Below are 18810 nucleotides of genomic sequence, written 5' to 3'. Positions count from 1 at the left end.
ATGCCGATGCGGGCCAGGCGGGTGTTTATGCACTCAAGGACTTTATTACTTCGGGGAGGGCGGGCGGCGGACGGCGAGGGAGGGGAGAGCGCCCGGGAACCCTGCACAATGGCACAGACTATAGGACCTGCTGTCTCTTACTTAATTATCGCTGAATGGGTTTGTTCATGCCTTTAAACATTTACTCCGATTGGGTTGTTGCCTGTGCCGCACCCCCCCCTCGCGCGCACACTCGTGCACACACACTTCGCTATCTCCTTTTCTTCGCCGTTTCTATGGAAACCCCTCCAAGGCATACAACTGCTCTCTGATTTGAAATAAAAGTTGTTTCCCCCCCCCACACACACTTCTCCTTTACTCCACTCTTTCTCTCTCTCTCTCTCTTTCTTTCTTTCCCCCCCTTATTTTGATTTCCATTTGGATCATAATCCCACCGTTGCCATGGCAGCGCTGGCAGTCTATTATGCGCCAGCCTCGGCGAGAAAAAGACCTTCCCCCCCTTTCTTCTTTTCCAAGTGTCTTCTCCTTAAATATATTATTTTATGCTGAGAGACGCGCATGAGGGCGGAGCCGCGCCGCGATCGCCGGCCCCGTCCTGCTGCAACGGGGCATAAATCACGGCTCCCCCCTCAACCCTGCCAAGGCCCCTTGCAGCTTGCAAAGAGCAAATGAGAATCAGGCCCCCGGGAAAGTCAGACAGACGGATGGACAGATAGGAGAGACAAAGACCACCCTAGCCAGCCAGCCGCCCGGGGAAGTTGTGTGCTTTGGGGGCTGCTAGGGTAACGCCAAGTCCCTTCTGTCTGCCCCAGACATGTAGCCGGCATGGGACTTCCTGGGCGCTGAGTGTCCACGGGCCTCGGGGCCGGTTGGACTGAGCCAGCTGCAGCCCTCGGTGCCCTGGCGAGATCCAGGTGCCCAAGCATCACTTGACTCCCATGCAGGTCATGGAGGCAAAGAATAGCCCAGAGCGTGGTATGGCCTTGGTTCTGCTGGCATGACCCCAGTACGTGTTGCTGGTTGTGCTGTGCTTTGCACATACATTGCACGGGTGCAAAAGCCAGTCTTGCAGGGACCGTGGCCCAACGAGATGGTCCGCGCTGGCAGAAGTAGCCATGCGGCCACTGGAGCTGTGCCGATGGGGGAGAGGAGACGCCACTCCACCCACGCTGGGAAAAACTGAGGGCTTGGAGGGGGGGAGACCGGACGCAGCCTGGGTGCGGATGGAGTTGGGAGCTCGGCAGGGCTGATGCCATCTCCCCTACACACCCCGCTGCATCAGCCCAGATCCTCTGCAGACTAGGCTGATCAAGTGCCAGTGCCTTGCTCCTTCCTCATGAGCTCATGGAGCTGTCCCTCAAAGCCCCAGCTCCCGGACTCCTGGGATTGCAGCAGGCCCCTCACATCTGTGCTGGGGCTCTCTAGGGCCCCAGGTCTCCGCGCCCCTGGCCAAGATGCAGCCTGGGAAGGACACGGCCTCCTCAGACACAAACCAGGCAGCTGCTGCCGCCTGCCAAATACCACACAGGGATGGGGCTGGTGCGTATCCTCTCTTCTGCGCCCAGAGAAAAGCCAGTCGAGACTTTCCGCTCCATCCTTTCTGACCTCCGCCCCCCTCAGACACCCACAGGACACCACACGGATGCCTGGGCAGAGACAGGTCCCCAAAGCTTGCCATCTCAATAGGCAATAGAGGCCTTTTGTACCCATTATACACCATGCACAAAGGAGTCCGCTCTTGTGCCAGCTCTAAGCTAAGAGGCACAAGGCAGAAGGGGAAACTGAGGCACAGAGCTGGCAGAAGCCACCCATTCATACAGTGTGGTTGACACCTAGGTTGGTGTTCTGTTCATTGCCCATCACCCTCATCCCTGCCTGGGGGGCTGGCTGCAGGCAAGGCTTAAGCCCCAAGGGGCACAGGGGGGTCCCTCTCTTGGTACCTCTGCCGATGCCAGGCTGGGTCCCATGAACCAGGTGCTGCCCCCAGCTGCACTCTCCCCTCTCCATGCTCCATAAAACCCTCCGCTCATCCCCACCTCCCAGGGCAGAGACCCCATAGCCCCCCAGTGCCTCAGGCCTGAATTCAGTGGGGCTTGACATGAGGCCTGCAGCAGTGGTAGGTCCCTTATCCTTCCTGGCACAGCCAACAGGTCACCCCCTTGCCTCTTTCCTCCATCCTCCCCTTTCTCCTTCCCTCTTTCCTCGCTTTTCCCCCCCCTCAAGCCCACTCTCGGCTGGGAGCAGGAGGTTATGAAAATGAGCTGTGTGCCCAGGAGACTGTAATTATCTGCTAAGTGTGAAAGCCAGAGTGATTAATTAAGAGATAATAAAAAGAAAAGGAGGCTAGAGAGGGAATAACGGATGCTTTGATGATAAAACCTGAGGTAAGGCAAGCAATTAGGGGAATCTTTATGAAGAGTTAGCTATAATCCCTGTGTTACCAGGGCTGGGTGCCCTGCACAGCGGGAGGGAGGCCGGACAGAGGATGCTCATGGCCTCCAGTGGGGATGCGGCTATGGGTGCTGTGCATGGGGGCACGGTGCCTCGTGGGGTACCTGCAGCCCTATGCACAGTGCATACTCACTGTGTGCACACGTATACCCATGCATGTCCCTGTAAGGGCATGTGTGCATCACACGTGTCCCTGTGGGCGTCTTAAAGATAACTTGGCACTACTGTACTGTCTCTGCACAGAAATCACAGGGCAAATTGCCCAGGCCCCAAAATCAGCCTAGCACATGGGGGCTGCTGCTCCTTTGCACCCCTGTCACACACGCCATGCCGAGGGAGTTGGTTTTAGGTGACACCGGGTAAGATACCTCGGAAAAAGACGATTTCCTAGCCCTGACAGGCTGCACCCAACACGCGGTAACTCTATTTTGGACCTCGTTATAATGTATGAATTAATCACGGGAAGTTTGCGGTTGCCTGGAGACCAGTAATCATGACCTGATTACGCTCAATAAGGCAAAACAAAGGACAGCCCCCAACCCGAAGCATCTCTACCGGGCGCGTCAGGAAGGCGTCAGAGGGAAATGATGAGTGAAACCGAGTGGGAGGAAGAACCTGAATGAAGAGGAGGGTCCTCCGAGGAGTGCGGATCTTGCACCCAGAGTCTTGGGCCAGAGGGGAGGTGAAGGCAGCAGCTAGAAATGGATCAAAAATTCAAAGCAAGTGAGGAGGACAGAGCATCGTGAGGTCTGGAGATGAAGGCAGGCAGCATAGAGCGATGATAAGGGAAGCTGAAGGCACCGTGCTTGGCAGAGCTGAGGATGATACGAATGTATAGGAGATTAGGAGGGAAAGCAGGGAGGAGGGTTCGTCAGGAGATGCAACAACTGCTAATAACAAGGCAAAGAAAAGAAGTTGTTCTGGGCCTGAAAGGCAGGATGACATAGTTGGATCACATGAGGAGCCAGGAGGACTCTCCGCAAGGAACCTGGGGGGGCGTTTAGTTATGTCTACACACAGATGGGCAGGCCGGGCGGTGCGGCATCCCGGGGGCAGGTAGCCGCCAGCAAAGCATAGTTCACTTGGGAGGGCTGGAGGGGAATTGCATCAGCACGGGGCTGGGAGAGACCCTACAGCCATTGCATCCGTGTTTGAAGACAGATGGTGACCTGCCAAACCCCCAAATCACCACATTAACTCTACTTCCGATAACGCCCCCCAGCAGCAAGCTGGCAACCCCCCAACATGACACAGGCACCCTCAGGGCAGGCGAGGGTACTGTCACTGCCCAGACGGGAAGGGAGGTGGCTAAGAGCAGCTCAATGGTCCTAGGATGGGGAACTAGGCAGCCCCCGCTCCTGCAGTTCTGCAGTTCACTCTCCCGCAGGTCCCTGATGCTTGGCAGTGGGGCTGAGCTTGCTCCCTTGGTGCTGGTCCCCCACAGCCATGGCTCCAGGATGGGGTTGGTGAACCCCAGGACTCCAGGGAAAGCAGTGACTATGTGGTGGGAGCCCTGCAAAGCACTAAGGTTTCAGCAGCAGATTTCCCCTGGCTTGGAGCAGGGCAAATCTCCTCTGTTCCAGCCAGCGGACACTGCTCCTTGCGAATGGCTTGATTGCACAGAGCACCAATTCAGGAGCAGGAAGCCATGGGCTAGCCTGAGATACAGAGCAGAGCAGAAGGGGGTAGCAGGCTGGGGGACAGGGGATAGGTCCTCTCTGGGGGGACATCTGCCCTCCCAAGCCTCCCCTCCTACCCAGCTGAGCTGCTCCAGGGCAGGGAACTGGGGAGGCTGCCAGCAGCGGAGGACCTGGGCACAATGTGGGAAGCCTCTGGGGGTGGGGGAGCGGAGCAGAGGTGGCAGAGCTGGCACAGGGATGCTTGCCTGACAGGTGTCAGGTGCAATCAGCATAGCACGAACCTAGCGCATGCCAGGAGCAGACAGCCGAGGGCAGGCTCCCAGGAGGGATCAGGGCACTGTGCCCTCTTCCAGGGCCCACAGCCATGCTGTCTGGCCTGGAGAACACTTTTCTGTTCCCCGGGAGACACGGGGGGCTCCTTCTGGCACTGTCATGGCCCTGCTGGATGTTTGTACTGGCATGGAGCAGGGCAGGGTGCTGCAGAAAACCCCTGGATCTGGACTGGTGGGGTTGGGGGGTGCTAAAGCCTCTCCCTGGCCCGCTGCAGGCCAAATGCCAGCCCTCCCTCCCTCATGCGGCTGTCAGAGCCCCAGCGTGACAGTGGCCCCGTGGGCCGGCCATGTGCCTGCAGCCGATGGCATCGATCTGCGAGCCAGCAGCTCCAGGAGGGACGGCAGGCTGCATGCATCGAGCCTGGGGGTGCTGGGGGAGAGGGCTCAGGGCTGGGGCAGATCGGAGGAGTGGATCCCCAGCCATCCAGAGCAGTGCCCCAAGCCCCAGAGCCCCTTCCCCCACGCTGGTGAGGGGCTTCAAGGCTGGTGGGTTGCAGCTCCAGCATGGAAGGTGTAATTGCAAGGCGGAATTGCAATTCCACCCTCTCCCCTAAAATCCTCCCAGCACTGCTCACTGCCTCAGGGACTGTGGATGTGGCCCCATGAGGTTCCCCAAGGACTGTGAGGCAGGGGACCCTGGTGCTTGTGTGGTCCCTTGGACAGGGGCTGGGCTATGGGGCAACCCCCCCTCCACCAGACCTAGCAGGGCCAGGCAGGCTGCCTTCACTCTGACATGGCCAGCACTTGGAGGGTGGAAGCCAGCAAGGTGTTATGGTGACAGACACAGCAAGAAGAGAGGGAGGGAGAAAAAAAATCTGGGACGCAAAGGTGTGTAGGGAGACACACACAGACAGAGGCAAGCGGCTCAGGGGGTGGGCAGACACCCTACACAGACGGGGCTACACATGGCAAGACGGACAGCTATGGATGCACACAGACGGACACTCGTCATCCCAGGGCAGACAGATGTGCACCCACTGGCGTGACCTTCCTCCAGTCTCCAAAGGGTTAAGCTGCCCCCCTAGCCCATGCGCAGGACCCAGGACTCCCTGCCCATGTGCAGGACCCAGGACCCAAGGCCCAGCTGGGCCTGGGCGTGGGGCTCCGGCAGCGAGCGGCAGAGGCAGCAGCCGGCAGGCGTGGGTGGGTGTGTGGGGGGCGCCAGGCAGAGTTTCCACACAGCACTAATCAATCTGCAGTCAGACTGCTATTACGCCCGCGCGCCGCTCACAATATTTACCTGGTGCTCCCCGGGGGGGTGTCTGGCAGGCGCGCGAGGACACGGGCGTCGCGGGTGGGGGGGGTGGTGATGAGGGAGCGAGCATGGAGCTGAGACTCAAAGCAACTCTCTACACCAGTGACCCCTGTGCTTTGCTGGAAAGGACCTTCTCGGGGTGGGGGGAGGTGTAGCTGCCCCCACAACCCCCGTCCCCCCATCATCCCCACCCGGACCTCTGTCAGTCTGTCTGTATCCTTATGGTGCCCTGTAGAGTTGGAGCCACCCACCCCAGACAGACCCCTCTACCCCCCCAGCCCCAAATACACTCCTGTCTATCCACCCCCACCCCCACAAATTCTCCTTTGTCACCGCCCATATACACCCCTCCATCCATCCATCCCTCCCTCCCTCCCTCCCTCCCCACTTCTCTCTATCTATCCATCTAGACTGAATACTGAAAACCTCATTCACCGACGACGTACTCTGTGGCAGATGGAAAAATAACAGTTGAGTTCACGACGGCACGGGAATTATTTTCCTCCTTTCTTTCTCTTTCTTCCCCCCACCACCATCCCCTCAACTGATGAGGGGTCTGGTCCCGCACACTCCAGACCACGTGAGGTGCCAGGGTCACGGTGCAGGGAGGGGATGGAGGGCGCAGGAATGTGCTTGCAGACAGGATGGAGAGGAGGGGAAACCCCAGGCTGAAGGGGAGGAGGGTGCCTGGGTGCACTTCCTTGGGACACACATGTGAGCCACAGCTGGAAAGGGGGGGGGGGGGTTTGATCCCCGCTGTGCATGTGGGGACATGGGTGGAAGTGCTGCATGGCCCATGCCAGCTGTCCTGACTTTCAGACAGCCCTGCTCTCACCCTGAGACCCCACTCCCTTCCAGGGAGCTGTTGGCAGTGCTATGCTCCTCTACCCACCGGCTTCGGGAAGGAGAGGGCACAGGGTGTGGGGGGGGAAACAGCCCAGGAGGCACAGACCCTGTGTGAAATTATCCTTTAGGATAGGACCCACAGCTCAAAGGCAGCATCACTGCAGGGTTGTGAGGGTCGCCAAGACAGCCAGTCTCCCCCTGCCACAGTTGTGCTCCTAAACCCACTTTATCCCCCTAGCTAGGAAAAGAACCCAGGCATCCTACCCTCCATTCCCCATCCCTGAGCCACAAGGCCCCCATCCCCTGCAGGGAGGCCAAGACCGCTGGCCTTCCAGCCCCTCCCACGGCTTCTTTCCGCATGCCCGGGGGGTGAGGCCTTCAAAGAGATCTGGAGATCGGTGCCCTGAAGCCAGCTCTGTTGCATGCAATGAATGAGCCAGGTCTCAAACACCCCCTCCTTCCCTTGCTGCAGGGGCAAAGCTGTCCGTGTCCCTGGCCCGGGGGGGCAGGGAAAGATCTAAGAAGTGCACAAACCCTTAAAGATTTTTGTGCACTGCATGAAACATTTGCTCTCCCCCCACCCCCTACACACACACACAATCCCCCTCCTAATTAGCTGTAATCTTTTCTGTTTCAATTTTGCAGTTTTTTCCTTGAAAGGAAAGAAGGGGGGGGGGGGGGGCGGGGTGGACCCAGAGACAGAGAGAGAAAAAAGAATCGCCCGGAAAATGAATAAATATTTCAATTTGAGGCGCAATCACAGCGAGTGATTGAAATGGGGGGAAGAATAATGGTTTTCATTTAGATAAGATACAGAAAATTATTTAGTGAGAAATGAAGAGTGATGAAACCCATTCAGCAGCGCTGTGCGTGCATGTGTGTGTGCGCGTGTGTTACAGCCACATGAATGGCATGGCCCCCCCCATACTCCACTCCAGCCCCCCACCCCTTCCCCACTCAGCTGAACAAGTCCATTTATATAAATTTGGTTGGCACAGGGGGTGGAAGGCAAAGAAAGTCTGAATCTTCCCAGGTCTGCCCCCCCCAACCCCTCCCCAGGCCTCTCTGCTCAGAGCTGCTCTGATCAGGCAGCAGAAGACCCCAGCATAGAGAGAAACCCATCACACAACTGCTTTATGGGGGGGGGGGAATGATTCCCCCCCTCCCCGGAAAACCAAGCACCGCCCAGACCCAGTTCCCCCCACCCCCTCTCTTTCAAGTTATTGCCCACCCCACAACCGCTTCTTTGGGGTGGGGGGAAAGCCCGGGAGAAGCTTACAATTTCCTACCCTGGTCCTGGGAAAACCACAAGCAGCAGAGCCACGAAAACAGAGGGGTTCATGCCAGCGGGAAGCCAAGCAGCTCCCCCCCAGCCCTGTAGCCTCCATCGCCACCCCCTGCCCAGGATATGGGAGCCCAATGCCCCCTTGTGCCCATGTCCTGGCCCCCAGAGTCGGTCTCTTCCAAGTTATTCTCCCCCCCCCCACACACACTTTAAACACAAAAATAAGCAAGAAGAACCCATTCCCCAGCGCTTTCTCCCTCTGCCTCCCAATGAGATCCACATGTCTCTGTTTTGAAGAGGGGGGGCAGCTTTTGTTCCCCAGCTGGGCCGGGGGGGGGGGTGTTTGTGCTGGGGCAGCTTGTGTTGATCCTGGCTCCCCCCTTCCCCTCCTTGATTTCTGCATGGAAGCAGGGTTTCGGGGGGGACCCAGCTGGACCCCTTTCCTCCCGGGTGAAGAGGCATGCTGAGCCCCGGCACACTCATCGCACGGGACAGCGCCGTGACCTTGGGGGGCTCGGCGGGGCAGCCCCCTATCCCCCCGCGGGCAGGCGGACAGCCCCGGGGGGCCCCGACCCGGCCCGGGGTCTCGGGTCTCGGGGTCCAGCCCCAGCAGCCCAACTTTGCAGCCCCCGGGGGAAGGGGGACGGGACCCCGCGCCTCGCACTTCGCGCCCAACTTTCCCCCCGGAGCCCAAGTTGCGGGGGGCTCCGGCCCCGCTCCCCCCGGCGCGGGCAGGGCACCGGGTGCCGGCCGGAGCGGGGCCCCGGGGTGCCCCCGCGCGGACCCTACCTCGCGAGTAGGTGTCAGCCAGAGTCACCATGCAGAGGAGGAAGATCCGCATGCTCCTGCCGGGGCCCGCGGGGTCGGCGGGGCGCCCCGCTCCGCTCACACCATGTCCCCGGGGCCGCTCCGCGCTCGCCGCCGCGTCCGCACCGCGTCTCCCAGCCAGCGGGGCCGGGGCCGGGGCCGGGCGGAGGAGGAGGAGGACGACGAGGAGGAGGAGGAGGAAGAGGAGGGTGGGGGTAGGGGGGGCTTCTCCCACCGCCCTCGGGGCGGGGCGGGGCGGCCCGGCCGACTGGGGAGGGCGCGGCGAGGAGGGGGTTAATCCGGCCCGCACCCCCAGGCAGGGGGGTGCGGGGGGACACAGTTTTCAGACCCCTTGGAGGGGAAAAGAGGGAAGGGCTGGGATTTAGGAGATCTGGGCTGGACTTTGACCTTGGGGGAGTCACCGAGCTGCTCCGTGCCTCAGTTTCCTCGTCTGCAAAAATGGGCAGTGGTGCCTGGGCTGTTCCGTGCCTCAGTTTCCTCCCCTGTAAAATGGGTGGTGGTGCCCGGGCTGCTCTGTGCCTCAGTTTCCTCATCTGCAAAAATGCATGGCAGTGCCCCAGCTACTCCGTGCCTCAGTTTCCTCACCTGTAAAATGGGTGGTGGTTCCCGGGCTGCTCTATGCCTCAGTTTCCTTGCCTGTAAAACAGGCTGCTCTGTGCCTCAGTTTCCTCATTTGCAAAAATGAGTGGTGGTACCTGGGCTGCTCTGTGCCTCAGTTTCCTTGCTTGTAAAAATGGACAGTGGTGCCCAGGTTTTTTCAGAGGAACAAAGCTGCTTTGGGGGCACCCCTGGGGGTCTCCTGGGCCTGGGCAGGACTCCAGCCACTGCTGTAGGTGGGGAGCAGGGGGGCCTGGAGCTGCAGCCCTGCTTCTCCCAGCTGCGCTGGCCTAGTGGGTTCCTCCCAAGCCCAGGGTGGATTCGTTGCCCCCCGTAGCTGAGGCGGTGACCTGCTGTGCCCTGTTCCCCTATTGCAGCTGGCCTGGTGGGGTGATCTACAGACTGCTCTGGGCTTTCTTTGGTGGATGCAGCCGGGAAGGAGGTTGGGACCGGCTTTGCCTGGTTAAACTAAAGCCTTAAAACAGCAGCATCCTGCTGCTTCTCTCCCGGGTGGCCTTTGTGCCGGGAGGGAAGAGATCCTCCTCCCCATAACCTCTCTCCTGAGTCTCCTGGGGGAGAGGAGCAGATGCCAGGGGGTTGGATGGAAGGGGACAGAATTGGGGAGACGGGAGGCTGGAGGGTTGGGCAGGACCTGCCCCAAGACCTGGACGATGGGACTGGACTCTGCCATGTTCCCAAGTACACAGGTGTCCAATCCCAGGGGGTTCAGGGTTGGCAGTTCCTACAGGGCCCAACCCCAATCCCAAAATAAAGGAGCTTGTGGAGGAAAGGGGGGAGAGGGGGTAAAACAGCCCCACTCTGACCTCCCCATCCGGTCACTAGCAGCCACATAGCACCTTGCTGGGAGGAGCTGCCTCCTCCAGACCTGGCCTGCAAGATGGGGCTGATCCCCCAGAAACCAGCTCCATCCCCAAAGGCCCAGGACTGGCAGGGCTGGCGCCTCCCCTCTCTGGGGCAGCTGCCAAGTCCTTTCCCGCCTGCCCTCAGCCCAACCCCTGGCCTCAAATCCTCCCCGTGCCGAGCTTTGGTAGCTCCTTGCTGCCCTCCACTGTCTGAAACCTGGCACTTTCCTGGGGAAAGCCCTGTGCGGGTCTGCTAGGGGCAGAGCCCCCCTTACCATGCTGGCTGGACAAGGAAGCAGGGCAGCAAAGCAGTGGCAAAGAGAGCAACAGAACCCAGGTGCCCGCCCCCCACCCCGGCAGGACAGGATGGAAGGCTAGTGCTGCTGGTCCTGGGTCTCCCCGTGGGCATGCAGGGTGATGGGGCTGAGCAAACTGGTGTCCAGCCTGCCCTTTGTCCCAGGGGGCAGCAAGCATCATATCACTGCAGCCCTCCCAGGCAGCCTTAGTGCAAGCTGAGGTTCGATGGCACTGCTGATGCGGGTAACTCAGTCCAGCAGCCAGATGTGTCATCTGCCCCACTGCCGCTGTCAGTTCGCTACAGGATGCTCCTTGGCCTCCACTGTACTGCACTGCAGGAAGCTGTGAAACAGCTGGTTCCACCCCAGAAGTGGCTGCACTCCAGCACAGGGCTGCACTAAAGTGGCTGCCACATTGCCTGCCAGAGACAGCTGCCTCCAAGAGCCCCACTGTGATGTGCCGACCTCCAGAAGTGGCTGCATTTCAGTCGGGGAAGCAGGGGAAGCGAGACCAGATCTGCCAGTGCAGAATGGAGCCCCTTCCTCATACAGGCTCCAGCGGCTCATGCAGGCAGCAGATGGAGCGACAGTCGGCAAAAAGCTCTTTCCAAGAAGCTGAAGATCCAGCTCATAAGCTTGTCTTTGTTCCCGCTCAGCCCCCCAAGCCGCAGCTCAGAACAGGGTGTTGTTGTCCCCCAATGTGGTCAGAGTCTACCCTGTACCATGACTGCCTGCTCTCTCTGCATCCTTAGCCATGAAACAAACCTCCCTTTCACCCCAGCCCCATCCGGCCATGCACTGGGACCCCTGGGAGCCAGATATCAAAGACCTGGAGCAGGACATATAGCAGACCCAGGTTCAATGCACCCCCAGAAGCATCCCCCTGTTTCTGGGGAAGGAGATGAGGTAGGGAGCAAAGCCCCCACAACCCATGCTACCAAACAAGTGTGCAGAGAGCACATTGCAACCCTCCCTAGTGACCAAGCCACAGAGAGGATAACAACCTCCTGCTGCTAATGGTTGAGGGATCCTGAGTTCAAGCCCTGCTGGCTACCTGGTAAGAAGTTGAAGTCGAGGAACTGAGTCCACAGGCAACCAGGAATCCAAGTTTTCAGTGCACAAGCCAGAACCTTACAGTCAAAACCAGATCTGTGTCCCTCGGTCAGCATTTAAAGACTGGAGCAGGTAGGGCCTGTTTCCTGGGGCTTGGGGGATTGGTTTCCCTGATTACCCAGGTAGGCCCTAGGCTTGCTGTAGGTGGGGCCTGTTTCCCTGCTGCCAGGGTTGGGACAGGACCTGATCTGAATGACTGAGGAAGAGAACCCAGGAGCCCTGGCTCCCAGTCCCATGCTCAGGCAACGTCCTTGCTTCTCTGGCCACACTGGATAGCACTTGGGCACTGGGTTTGCATCAGGAAGCCCCTGACCCACTTCCATCTCCTGTCTCTCTTGTATACTCTGCAGTGCTTGCCAGGGGTCTTCTTGTGCCTCAGTGGTTCTCCAAGGGGGTTTCTGCCTGGAGGGCTACATCTGAAGCAGCATGTATATCTGTGTGTGTGTGTGTGTGTGTGTGTGTGTGTGTGTGTGTGTGTGTGTGTGTGGGGTGGGGGGGTGCTGTTAGCTGACAGGGCCCATTTTTGTGCCCCTGGTAGGGAGGGAAGGTGTGTGACACCCTGCCCCCAGTGTGTGCATTCAGGGCCCAGCACCTGCAACAACCGCTGCCTCCTCTGGTGCAGCCGGCTGCATCTCCCTGGGGATTTCCAAACCCAGCTCAAGCCCCCAGGAGACTCCCCTGCCCCCTGCCCCTTCTCTAGAGCAAGAAGAAGAAGAGAGGGGGAGGCTCCGGGGGAGACCGCAGTGTGTGTGGGACTCCTCTTGCTACCTGCACCTGGCCCAACCTGACTCCCTGCCTGTCTTCATGCCCAGCAGCGTCCTCGCTGGGATGGGGATGGGGACACTGCAGGGGGCCCGAGGCAGGGACCAGGCCAAGGCAGAGGGCATGGGGTGTGATGCCGAGAGCCCCCCCAAGCCATCCTGCTGCCAGCTCCGAGGCAGCCCCGGAGCAGCCGATGGTTTGTCACCGAAGCACCGGAACATGATCCAGGAGGAGACGAATGATGGCAATAAAGGGAGCTGGAAATCAAGGGTGTTTTATGAAATGCAATAAGGCGGCTTCTCTGCAGGAGGTGGCTGCAGCGGGCACGGCGAATGCAGCAGCCCCATGCCTTCTTTCCACTAAGCCACAGTCTTATGGCTCCTAGGCCCCTCACCGTGGCATCTGACCCCCAGCCCTGGCAACTCCTCAGGCGCAGCCCCCCAGGGACCTCCTCACGAGCCCAGGCTGGCAGCCACAGTGCACCCAGTGCCGGCAGAACAGGAGCTCCCATGACACATGGTGACTGTGAGATCCCATCTGTGCCAATAGTAATAACCATCATTGGTGAGAACTGGCCATGCGCCCTGAGATGGAGCCGATAATGACCCTGCTCATTAGCCAAGCAACAGAAGGGCTGAAGCCTCAGGAGGAAACCAGGGGCTGGGCCTGGGGAGCCCTGGGAGTTGGGGCTTTTCTCTCTGGGGACATACTCTGCCTGGTACTGGGGGTGCTGTGCTCCAGGGATCTGGCCCAGGGGCACAATAGGCACCAACCTGGAGCTCCTGCAGCTCTTCCACCTCCCCAGGTTTCTAAGCAGTGGCCACACTCTGGGAAGCCCCTAGTTTCCGTCTCTGGTTCTTCCCAGGTGATAGTCCGATTCTCTTCCATGTGGGCCATGCCTCCCACGTCTTGTGCCACCCACTGATCTCATTAGCACGGGCCTCTGAAAGTTGTTAAGGAAGACACAACATCAAAGCAGTCCAAAGTCTTTGGACACTTCTGTGCTGACCTCCCTCCAGCCCGACAGATCCCTGAGCCCCCCGGTCTGGGACCCACCTCTCTGGGACTGCCAGCAAGCAGAAGTAGATCCACTTTTGCTTGAGCCCCTGTGCACCTCCCCAGAGCTCGCAGACAGCCCTGCCGTGACTGAGCCGCATGCGGAGGGTGGAAAAACATCCGTTTAAGGGGAACGGATTTAGCTTTGCACTTGCTGAAGTGGAACAACAGGCAGCAGAGACATCATGTGCGAGCTCATGAGATATGGGGAGGGGGGAGACAGGGGAATTTCTTTCCCTGATTAATAAGGGGGAAGGTAGGCTATTAGGAGGTGACCCCTATTTGGTGGTAATTACCTTGTTGCCAGGAGGGGTTGCTCAGAGCTTGGGCTGCAGGGCTTTGCCTGCTCCATGGGTGGAGCTGGGCTAAAATTTTTTTTTCTTTTTGAGCTCAGAGAGGATGAGAGGGGGCTACGGGGGCTGGGGGGTTTCTAAGCTGGTGGGAGCTGGAGCATTTGCCTTCTCTATAGTACCCCAGGGTTTCCAAGAATTAGAGGGTTAAGTGACATGCCCAAGGTGACAGCCTGTGCAGAGCTGGGGAAAGGACCCAGGAGTCCAGGCTTCCTAGATGGGTCTGACTCCCCTTGTAGCCCAACCCAGGAAGCCTGGCTCCCAGCCCACCAACTGTAACCACTACAGAGTGCTTCCCTCATACAGCTGGGGACAGGACCCCCAAGCCCTGGTGCCCAGCCCCTCCCTGCTCTATCACCTAACCCCCACTCCCCTTTCCAAGCCGGGGAGGGAAGCCAGGGAGGAGGGAGGTGCTTGGGCTGGCTCTGCCAGGCGCCCGCTCCCCTGCCCGGGAGGCATCGATGCCAGCTCACAGCTGGTGCTCACAGAGCCGTCTCCTGAATGCAAGGCTGGCAGATGGGGGAGCCGCTGAGTGGCCCCGGGGGGCACGTGCCGACGCTGCACATCCATCAGTAGCTCAATCACTGCTGTCCCCAGGGCAAACCTGCTTCCCCCCCTGGCATCCCACCCCAGAAGCAGCTGCCTTTCATTGCCAGGGTTGGGTTTCCTTTGCCAGGCTCGGAGCTGGGGGTGACATCCAGCTGTATCACTGGCCGGGAGACCCCAGGACCAAGGCATCTTCACTGCCTTCTCCAGCGTGTTTATAAGCATGTAATTCAGCAGTACCTGTTGCTTCGCCATCCGGCTCCGGCGCTGGGAAATAACAGCCGTGAATTTCTCGCTGCATTGCCATCCCAGTCTGCACCCAGAGAGCCAGGGTCAGAGCCCTGGACCTCCTCACAGGCCCCCTGGTAGGAATACCTGCCTGGCCCCTTGGCTCTTCTTGGGGGTGTTGGCCCGCTGGAGGGGCATGGGATCCAGGGATCCCTTGGCCAGCCGTGACCCCAGCACCCCATCCTGGGCTGGGGCAGCCAGACACTGCCCTCCCCCCCCCCATACGCCCCTCCCAGCTCAGGTTGGAGGGCTCCAGTGAGGCTCCTTTCTTGCCCCAAGGGATGCTCTACTTGAGGGTCTCAGGCCCCCAGGCCCCACTGCAGGGAGCCTGGCTCTGGGTCCCTTCCCCGCACTTGCCTGCCCCTCGCCCCAGGCAGGCCCACGCGCTGCTGGTTTCCCACCCCATCCATCAAGCAGCAGGCATGGCGCTGCGGTGCTGAGACAGAGCTGCCCCAGCTGCTGGGGAAATGAGGTGCATAAGCCATCATGCTTCCCCCTGGGGTGTGCTGGAGACTGTGACATGCTCCCCTTTCAACAGGGGGGAGCTATGGCACTGAGCAACAAAGGGATGTGCCCAAGGGCACGCGGGGAGTCAGTGGCAGTGAGGGGAGGGGAACCCGGGCAGGCTTCTGAGGGCAGGGAGTGAGCCACCCTGGCTTCTTCTGGTGATGGAGACAACCTGTACCCCAGCATGCCCAGCTTGTTTAGGGGAGCAGCTGACCTGTCTCTTAGCAGCCCCCTCCCTGCAGGGCTATGAGCGGCAGGGTGCAGGGGTCCAGCTGTACCAGGCCCCCCAGGTCAGGAACTCCCCAAATCAGCTCGCTCTCTATTTCCCCTTCCCCAAATGAGGAGGGGGGGGGGATATCCCAGCCCCCCAAATGTCCCTGGCAGGCCCTGCCTGCCTCCGCTGCAGCCTGGCGGAGGAGGGGGAGCTGGGGAGGCGACAGGGATTATCAAAGCCTTGTGCACAAAAGGGCTGCGCCGTGGAACGGAGCCGCCATGAAACGCAAGGCCCCGGGCGCTCCGTGTTCCTGTCAGGCAGCGCTCGCCCCCCCACCCGTCTCAGCAGCGCCAGCCTCATTTGCATGGCAAAAAAACCCACCAAGCCATTATGAACCAAGCACCGTTGCATTCATCTCCATAACAGTCTGGGCCCGGGGGTGGGGGGGAGGAGTGCTTGTGCCCCCACAGCCCTCCACCCTGCCCCTGGAGCGCCAGGCGCTGTCACATCCCTGAGACATGGGCACACTGCTGGCTACCTGGGTATGTCCTGATGAAGGGACGGGAAGGGCAGGGAGATGGAGGGGACCAGTGCTGGCAGCATGGACTGTTGCAAAAGGCTGATGCATCGTGGCCCCGAGGTCCAGCCTGGAGTTCAGGCCCTTGTGCTGCCACTCACTTCCTGAGTGCCCATGGGCACCTCATTTAGCCTCCCCAGCACTCCTCTGAAGCGCAGGGTTGGGTTCACTGCCCTTCAAACCAAGGGAAGAAAAAGGCACCAATGACTCTGGGGGCACCCAGGGAAGTTTCATAGCCTTGGGGGTCTTCAGGGACTGTGGGCCTGAGGGGAGGGGGAAGACTCAGACATCTAAAAAGCATCTCCCTGCTGCACCAAAAGCCTCTCTCGGCTGCGAGCTCAGAGCCTCATCATCCGGCTGGGTGGAGCGAAGCCCGAACCGAAGGCCTCTTCTCCTTGAGCTCCCTGAGCAGCTAGCAGTGGCAGGTTGTTATCCTCTGAGTGGGGCTGTGACAAAGGCCTGACCCCCATCTGCCCTCCCCGAGCCATCTCCAGCCTGCGCCGGCCTCTCCTAATGAGGCTCCTCTTTGCTGCGGAGCTGGTCCGCCGGTGGGCTTGGCGCATGGACGGAGGTGCGAACGCAGCAGACAGGCCGTCACATGGGATTAGCTCATTTGCTTCTTAACACACTGCTGCCTGTAAATAAATAATTGTCCCCAAACTCGCACTCAATGATTCAACAAAACGCTGGGCTCAGCTGGCTGTTCCCGCCAGGCAGAGGCGGTGGGGCTTCGTTCTGGTTGCCACGGTTCTCCCGCTTTGCCAGGGGCAGGTTTGGGTGTGATGTCTGGTGCTGGGTCAGGGCTCATGGGATGTGTCTGGGGTAGTTTGGGCAGGGCTGATCCTGCCTCAGGCAGCTGGATGTGACCTTAGGAGGTCCCTTTCAGCCTCGAGGCCCTGTGAAGGTCCGTCTTGGGGGAGCCTCTGGACCGTCCCAGCTCCTCTCTGCCTTGCACAACGGAGCTGGAAGAGAGGAACGGCAACAGGGAAGCTTTGCAAACACCCCTGGGAGCTTCTGGGGTCTTGTCCTGTGAGCCAGCTGCCCTCCTGCAACTCAGCCTTCAGCCCTGTCCCTTCATGCCTGGAGCCAACAGGACCGCCCCGCAGGCTTGTGGCACTACAGACCCTAGGACACGTGGTAGAGCAGTCTTGATGGCTCTGGGATCAGGCACAGAGAGGGGATCTCCATTGTAATGCCTGCAAGCATCTGTGCCCCCATGCCTCACTTGTCCTTTAGGGGCGGCTGCCTCTCAGCACTGGCTCGGCAGCGCCGCACACCTTCGGGGGAGGCGTCCCGCTCCCTGATGCCATCTCGCCTCGGCCTCTGTGATGGATGTAATTGCCTCCTTCGCAGTCCGCAGCTCATCAGAGGGATACTCTTCTCTATCCCATTATTGCTGGAGCTGGAGGGGCAGCTGATATGTTATTTTAATCAGATCTGCTCCCAGCAGAGACAGGGAGAGAGACTGAGATGAGCACAGAGGTCGACTGGGAAGGGGGATTGGAGTGGCACTGGGGGAGGTGGTCATTTGGGGCATGCTTACCAACAAGGTTGCCCCCACCCTGGCCTTGGTGATAGACCACTGGCCTGGGTCTCGGGGCCTCTGGGTATGAGCCTAGCCATGACCCTGGCGTCCGCCTCTCCCTGAGTCTCAGTTTCTCCAGGTCCAGAATTGTGGGGGGGAGCAATGATTATTCCTATTCCACCCCATTGAGTGGCTGAGCTGCGATACCCCAGCTGAGTTGCTCCATTATCCTGGCCTGCAGCAGGAGAATCGGCATCTGGGGAAGTTTCCCCTCCGCCGCACTCCAGCTGCTCCCCCGCCGTTTGAAAGCAATTGCCGCACGTGGATGATGCAGAGCTGGAGACGGTAGCAGGAGTCGGCCGTGCGGAAGCCGGTTCTCGACGCCGCGGGAGCCGGTTCTCTCCAGGCGCGGCCTGTCGTGTTTCATGACCAGCGACGACTCCAGTGGGTGGACTCCGGGATTAATCTCTGCATGTCCCCGGCTCTGGGAGCCTCCCAAGGAATGAAAACAAATCAGCAACAAACAAAGTGCAGGTTCAGTTAGAGAAACTCCATTTCCACCGCTCCCACCGTGCCCTGAGTCTCCACCCTGACCTCCTCTGGGTGCTGTTCCCAGGGGTGGGAGATCACCTGGTCTCCTCCTCACTCCTACCCCAGCTTTTCATCCCTTTTGGCTCCAGCAGCTATTGGTGTCAGGAGAGTCGTGCAGGATGGGTCAGATCTGTGCTTGGTACAACCTCGTTTCATCACCGTCTCGTCTGCAAGTGTGTATTTTCCCTGGCCACCATGAAGGGGAACTCAAACGGGTGTAGCAATCCCGTGTCTGCTGCTCCAGTGAGTTTTGTGCCCCAGAAGCATCATCTCTCTGCTCCCCTGAAAGGCCCTGCTCCTCTCTCCTTCTCCCAGCTCTCTGCCTCCAGTCCAAGCAAGCAGCTCCTGATATCCCAGCACCTGCGTCTGCCTTCATGACTCTTCGTGACCAGCTCCATGCCTTGATGTGCCTCTTGCCTTGGGCTGGCCCTCCAGTTGGTCTCACTGGGCACGTCTACACATTTATTAACGCACCTTAATTACTGTGCATTTATTTTAGTACCTGTTTAATGAACATTTACTAACTAAATGTGCAGTAACTAGAGTTACTGCACAGTAGTGCCAGCGCACTTTTTTTGGTGACACTTATTGCGCATTAGCCTAATAACGCTGAGCAGTAGGCTATCAGCATGGCTTATAGCCACGCTACTCTGTGCAGTGTTATTAGTAGGAATCCTGGTTTTCTCTGATAAAAACAAATCCCTAATTTTCAGTATAAAAAAGTAATCTAAAATCCACTTTTTCCCATGATTAGAATAAAATACCACCATATATATCTATATAAATTAAATCTCTTATTCCGGAGGCCAGATCTGTTGGCCTACATGCAATTCATTGTGCTATAATGATGAAAGGCTGTTTAGTAAATACTTTGCTCAAGATTCAACG

The 18810-nt window shown here is 59.2% G+C and overlaps 1 protein-coding gene across 2 annotated transcripts in view; it reads right to left on the bottom strand.

Annotated features, from left to right (window-relative positions):
• KIRREL1 (kirre like nephrin family adhesion molecule 1) overlaps positions 1-8804 on the bottom strand; it is a 33499-nt gene extending 24695 nt beyond the window's left edge. The window contains exon 1 of one of the 2 annotated variants that reach the window (XM_014597711.3): positions 8599-8804. In XM_014597711.3, coding sequence (XP_014453197.1) covers positions 8599-8650 — 52 coding nt within the window. In that variant the 5' untranslated portion in view covers positions 8651-8804. Of the gene's footprint in view, positions 1-5663; positions 5764-8598 lie in introns of those variants that run through there. The other variant, XM_019488648.2, reaches the window with a different exon arrangement.
• Between the last annotated feature and the right edge of the window lie 10006 nt (positions 8805-18810).

The sequence above is a fragment of the Alligator mississippiensis genome, chromosome 15 (assembly GCF_030867095.1).
Source record: "Alligator mississippiensis isolate rAllMis1 chromosome 15, rAllMis1, whole genome shotgun sequence".
Taxonomy (NCBI): Eukaryota; Metazoa; Chordata; order Crocodylia; family Alligatoridae; genus Alligator; species Alligator mississippiensis.
This window is presented reverse-complemented; position numbering and strand designations above follow the sequence as displayed.